Consider the following 6,183-nt stretch of genomic DNA (forward strand, 5'->3'; position numbering starts at 1 on the left):
ACTTTAGGTTACGTCTCCCATCAGCATGACCAGAAACACTTAATGTGTCATGGCTGCTCTGTAACCAGGCAAGATGAATAAATACCTTTTTAAAAGCACAATTAAAAATGTGAATAGAAGTATTATATACTTCAAGCTTGTTAGCCTATGATAAAAGTAGTGACTTTTGCTAATGTTTAACAATGTTGCAATGCAGCAGAGGCATCTCCCGGGCCTACTTTACATTGTTCCCCGGTATAAGGCATACAGCATATGTCCATAGGTTCATAATATATTTTTTCCACATCTAGCAAGAGCATGGGATGTTTTTTCTGAATGTCCTATAGTTATCCAATAAGCATTTCAAGAAAAAAAAAAAAACTAGGTGAAATCCTACTTCTCCTTCAAACTTGAAAAAAAAAAAAAATCAAGAACAAATCACATTTAAGACCATGTTAGTGCCAAACATGCCCAGGAAAGGGCATTTTCTTCCCTCAAGACCACCACGGTTCAGTGTGATTTATTCTCCTATAGCCAAGATTCAGAGGTACTACTATACCTCCTTATAGGACTACCCAATTCAAGAATTGTGTCAGAGAACACATACCCCTTTGTTGTGAGTTTTTCCTGTAACATTTTTATAAATATAGTGTTCCCTTCTGAAGGAAGACCGTGGTTACTTTTGTACATACCAAGATTCATTGCAACATGGCTGAACTGTAGTGATATGCTTGCTGTTATCAGAATTAATATTCTGAACAAAAAAGTTTTGGAGCATTGCTCTGTACATCTGCCAAAAGTGACATGGTTAAGTAGTTTGACATAAAAATGTAAGAAGAAAACTAGATTTAAAAGTAATTTACAATTAAAGCAACTGCTACATAAAGTTTAGAATGTGGTATAACAAAGCAAAGCTTTTAAAACCCAAAGTCAATTAAATGTTTTTGTTTTAAGTTTTTATTATTTAAATACACCATACTAGAGCAAATGTCTCTGAAAATATCACAAATAAAAGATTTTTCTTCATTCAGCAAATTAGAAGTAGGTGAAAATTTCTACACAGTAGCTGCTATGAGCCTGTCTTTTTTTTTTTTTTTTTTTTTTTTTTGCGCCATGGGAAGTAGCAACAGTAGGACAAAAACACTTACATGCATACATACATTGTATTTTACAGAGATACAATAAAAGTGTTTGTGATAGAATATCACAAAAGCCACATCTTTCCTTTATCTCATGTTCAGTTTGATTGAAACACATTTCCTTACAACACTTAAATATACAAAGAGCAAATAGAATGTTGTTAAGGTAAAACACTGGGTACAAACTCTGGCCAGTGCCCTGCTAATTGTTAACGAGGGTAGAAAGCAGATTCGAATGCTGCTTTTAATTAGCTTCCTTAGACATTTTCCCCACCCCCGCCCCCCAAGATGTCCTCCGGTGGATCTTTTTTCATTTTCTCTACAGTCTCCCATTAGCCCAGGTTCATGGAGTCCTTAATGTTCATATTCAGTCATTTTAATACACCAATAAATGTAGGAAGGGCAATCAAGAATAAAGAAGGTGCAATGGCATGGAGCTGGCATTGATGCTAGCTACAAAGGTGACTTGTCTACTGGAGACATGGGATCCATCTGTGATGAACAAAATTTGAGATGAAGGCACGCATTCTGCATTACTCTGACCTTTTAGCAGACCTGTAAGAAATAAAAAAAAAAAAAATGGGAATCTTGGCTAATAAGCTAAATTTGAGATATGAAACTCCAACATAACTGCTTGTGTCTTCTCTTTATTCACTAATCTCTTTTTTATTAGATCACTTTCCAACTGTGACTTGATTAAGGCTTTCTACACTCCTCATTCATGCCACTAATGTTCAAACTCTGAAGAACTAAAATAAACATTTCCTGCAGTTTTTAAACTCGAAGAGACAGTAACAATAAATGTACTTTCAGAAAGGTTCAGGTAGGAAACCGTACAGTGAAAAAAGGTGTTTTTCTGGGCCCCTATTGAAAGAAATGAAATGGTATGCCTGGCCTTTGAAGAAGCTAGTAATATGATCTTATAATTGGACGAAATACTGTGTGAAGCAAATAAGAAATACAGCCAATATCCTCCCAAGGCGGCTTTGGTTAATATGCTGCATAGCACAATAGCTAAATATAGATATTTGGGGATTTTCCCCCTCCTCTTCCCCCCTTTTAAAATTCCTCATCTGCTATGTTAGTTAATGTTACATAAACATTTTAATATATGAAGTCAAACATGGTCTTCCACACTGATGTGTTAATGAATTGTGATAATTAAAAGTGCCTAGCTCCAGAGAAATCTAACTTTCATGGATAAAGTACAAATGATCATCCAAAGTCTTCAAATACAATCTGTTGGCAATTACCAAAATGAAATAATATATATTAGATTTTTATGGTTTTTAAATGACATTTCGAGCTTCCCAGGAAGTTCTTTTCACCCTTTAAGTTACTAAAAGCCTGAGGTCTAGTAGTAACTGCAACCCCCCACTTTCAAGCTAATTAAAGTGGAGGAGGCTTGGAGGTTTAATTCCCCAGAGCCGAAGCTCAGTGTGAGAAAGGTAATTTGTCTGTCCAGAACAAAGATTAGGGAGCAGCCAGCAAGCATATTTAATAAATGAGCATCAAATATCCTCTACTATGGACACAGACAACACCAATTATGCAACTACAAGGGAATTGTTGAGTGATATGTAAACGAAGATAAAAAAAAAAATCTTTTCCAAGAAATAAAATAGCAAGATGTAATCTAACTCATACTTTATTTAAAAGTTTAGGAGTTGAAGATAAGTGAACATTCCGAACATTGCCCATGGGTGGAAAACTTACACCACTTTTGGGGAAATGGAAATGCTGTAACAAGCAAGAACTAGTAAAAAATACTATGACTGCCAGAAATAGTGAATTAGGTGCAGACTCTAAAATGTTTTCTGCAGTGCACAGCACCCCCTCCTTTAAATAATATGGCACCCAGGACGTTACGTCCTGGCACTGTAGGGTTTTGCATTGTGCTTCTAAATAGCACATAGTTTAAATACTTGAATTTATTTTTTCAAAACACACAGCAAATAATGAAAAGTTATAGCTAAAAGCCTTTGAACATAGCTTATGAAGGTGAAAGGCAGGAAGAGTCCATATCACTGCAGGTACTTTTTAGGTGAAAAGCAACCTTTTACATAGAATTAGGCTATTTAACTCAGACTTGTGCCAATCACTAGTATAAACTCTAGCCTTTCATTTGGGAACTATATTGACTAAGACTGTAAAAAGTTGACTTCATAGCTGTCAAATGTGGCTTCATAGGTGAGCAAAACAAAAAAGTCACAGTACCAAGAACCTCACACACATTAAACTCTCTTCAGCCTCCTAATAGCTAGTTAGCTATGAATAGCTGTGCCATATTCTGCTTTGCTCATAATCTTTAGGGAAAGAGCAAAAAACCTGAAGATTGATTGGTCTGTAATGTTTAATACTGGGTATCGTATCTATTTCAGCTAATGCTGTCAAATTGGAAGTATGTTTTTATTCAGTAGCCCCATAACATCGCTTTCTGTAAAGTACTTTTAATATGTACGTTCTTATATTGTTTCTTTAAAATGCGTAAAACATTGCTTTTTTGGCACCTTCCTCTTTAGTTTCCAAGACTAGAAGTCAGACAGACCCCAAGCTCATTTCCTGACATATTTCAGTTTTCTAAGTTCACATTACTCCCCAATTCCCCCTGTGAAAGTGGGTATGAAGAAATTATTCATAAGATATACTAATTGTGAGATTTCTCTCTCCAATTTTCTCCTTAACACCTCTGTCTGCCTCATCATATACTGTAGCAATGCAGTTAATAGCCAATGATAGTGATAATGAGGCCCTGTTCTTATTAAATGCTTCCTCTGCATTTAGCTCCTAGTAGGATAGCTGCAATTTTGCAAGCTACACAAGCCAGTTTTACTTCTCATTTCCTCACTGTGTCTACTGGTATTATTGTAACTAAATCATTTTTCTTTTGCTAAAGCATAGCAAGACACTGATAAAACTAAGTGTCTATTTAGACACCCATTTGAAGTTGCAATAAACTTTACATCCACACAAGGCAAGTGGATAAAGCACTTCTTTTCTCAGAATGGCAAACTTTTTACTACTATATATAAAGATGAATGGTTTTACCTATATTTTGAAATAGGTTCTCTACAACTGTTCATTTAACAGATTCATTGCTAGCTAGTCTGTATTATAGATTTGTTTCATTAAAATACACAGTAGTATAGATCTATGAATCTTTACATGCATTTATACTTCCTTGAACAGATCTCATATTCTTCATCACTCCTAAATAGTTATGCAGAACAAGTAATTAAGACTCAGTATTCAATCCAGTTACTCTGATTGACAAATTAAGTAAATAAGTGTTCATATTTTGATGTAATTACAGTTCACTTTCTAAGAGACTGGAAATATACTTAAAATTATTCAGTACATTTGTGTAGAGTAAAAGACAAACAAGCCTATAGTAATGTAGCAATGCAACACAAAACTGGTCAAAATTAGAAACCAGTTCATGTTTTCCTGTACAAATTTACCCACTAAAGAAAGAAGTCATTTAAAATTCTTCTTTTGTATGTTACAGAATACATAAGAAACCTAGCATTTTCCCTAGCTATTTTTTAATCTTCTGAATTCCTGTTTGCAGATAAATGTTATTTTTTGTGATCCTTACAGACATTAATGAAGTTCCTATTGTAAATCTATAAAGAATTACCAACTGAAGTGTGCACTTTTTGTTTCAGTGCAATAACTCAGTGCTGTGTGATTGCCTGGGTTAATGATGAAAAAGTCAAATATACTATCAGAGCTGATGGAAAAATCTATCACCAATCTGAAATTAAAATTCATCTGTGGTCAATAAGATTTAATATCCATGCAAGTGGCGCTGTAAAGAGTAAATGAATCAATGTCATCAATACATAATCAGTATGAAATATGAGGTGAATAAAATTATGTGCAAGAGTCATACATTCACTCTTTTCTGGACCAGTGTGGAATGAACAGTCTCTTAACTGAAGGTTGACAGTAATTGTTACAAATTAGGCACAGCAGTTATCAAAATGCACTCACTTGCATAGCTATAGGACTTATTAAGGAGATTAAAATAGATCTAAAACTATCCAGTTCTAGAGGTACAGGACAACTGTTGATACAAATTTTTCCCTCTGCTACTACATAATGTGTATACTCATAATTTACTTGCAACTATGGACCAAGAGCTGTCAAGCACAGGGATACACAATCTCTACTGGAGAGGTTAGTGTTATGGAGTGATGAGAGAATAAAACTTTGATTTTATGACATGTAAAACATTCAGACTACTTTTCTAAGGATACACCTTTTAGAATATTAGTGTAGGAAACATACTAAGTGTAATATGTTAGTCTGAGATGGTATGTGCCCTAGTTTCTATTAATTCAGGAACCTTTTCTTCATAAGACATTTATTACCAAAATTAAAGGATCTAATTTTCCTCCCACAGTAACCTGCTCCCTTGCAATCCTTAATCTCAACATTTTAAAATGAAATGCTTCTCTTCAAGAGAGCTTATATTAGGGGTTGCTCCCCACATTCCACTATACATTACTAACTCAATAGCTATACAGATCTGAATAAACTGAACTCAATTAATACAACTTTCATATTTAAGGGTTTATATTTCCTCCAAAGTCCTATAACTAAATTCAGTTATTGAAAGGCTCCTTCGGGGTGGGTGGGAGTGGAGGAACAGTGTCCACTATTAGGTTGAAAAGAAATTGATCTTAATTTAACTCTAATAAAGCTTATTAGTAATTGCTGAGTATTCACCTTCTGGTCTGGCAGTAGTGGATTGCTCTGAAGTGAATTCAAATGGCCATTGATGAGAGCTGTAGGTCTATCATGTTCACAAAATAAACTGCCATTGATGTAGTGAAACCGGTCTCCTGGGACCAGGCGATTCCGGCAGGTAGAGCATGTAAAACACTGAAAAGGAAAGACACAGCAAATGAAACTGGCACAAATTAAAAATGCTGCAGGTTTAAATGTTATTCTTGAGAGACTATCAGTAAAGCATGAGGTCTGAAGCTGCTTAGTTTCTAGTATCGCCAAATATAGCATTTGTCTTACCTGCTGTTAAACTACATTTGAGTTGTGTTAC

The 6,183-nt window shown here is 34.8% G+C and overlaps 1 protein-coding gene across 1 annotated transcript in view; it reads right to left on the reverse strand.

The window, feature by feature from the left end:
* Positions 1–1,052: 1,052 nt before the first annotated feature.
* Positions 1,053–6,183, reverse strand: part of LOC112109878 (LIM domain transcription factor LMO4) — a 15,692-nt gene continuing 10,561 nt past the window's right edge. Inside the window, exons 4-5 of the mRNA XM_024204598.3 lie at positions 5,853–6,008; positions 1,053–1,673 (exon numbers count right to left, since the gene is read on the reverse strand). Of these exons, the coding sequence (XP_024060366.1) occupies positions 1,665–1,673; positions 5,853–6,008 (165 nt within the window). The 3' untranslated portion in view covers positions 1,053–1,664. The remainder of the gene's footprint in view (positions 1,674–5,852; positions 6,009–6,183) is intronic.

The sequence above is a fragment of the Terrapene carolina genome, unplaced genomic scaffold, assembly GCF_002925995.2.
Source record: "Terrapene carolina triunguis isolate 2854851 unplaced genomic scaffold, T_m_triunguis-2.0 Scaffold210, whole genome shotgun sequence".
Lineage (NCBI taxonomy): Eukaryota > Metazoa > Chordata > Testudines > Emydidae > Terrapene > Terrapene triunguis.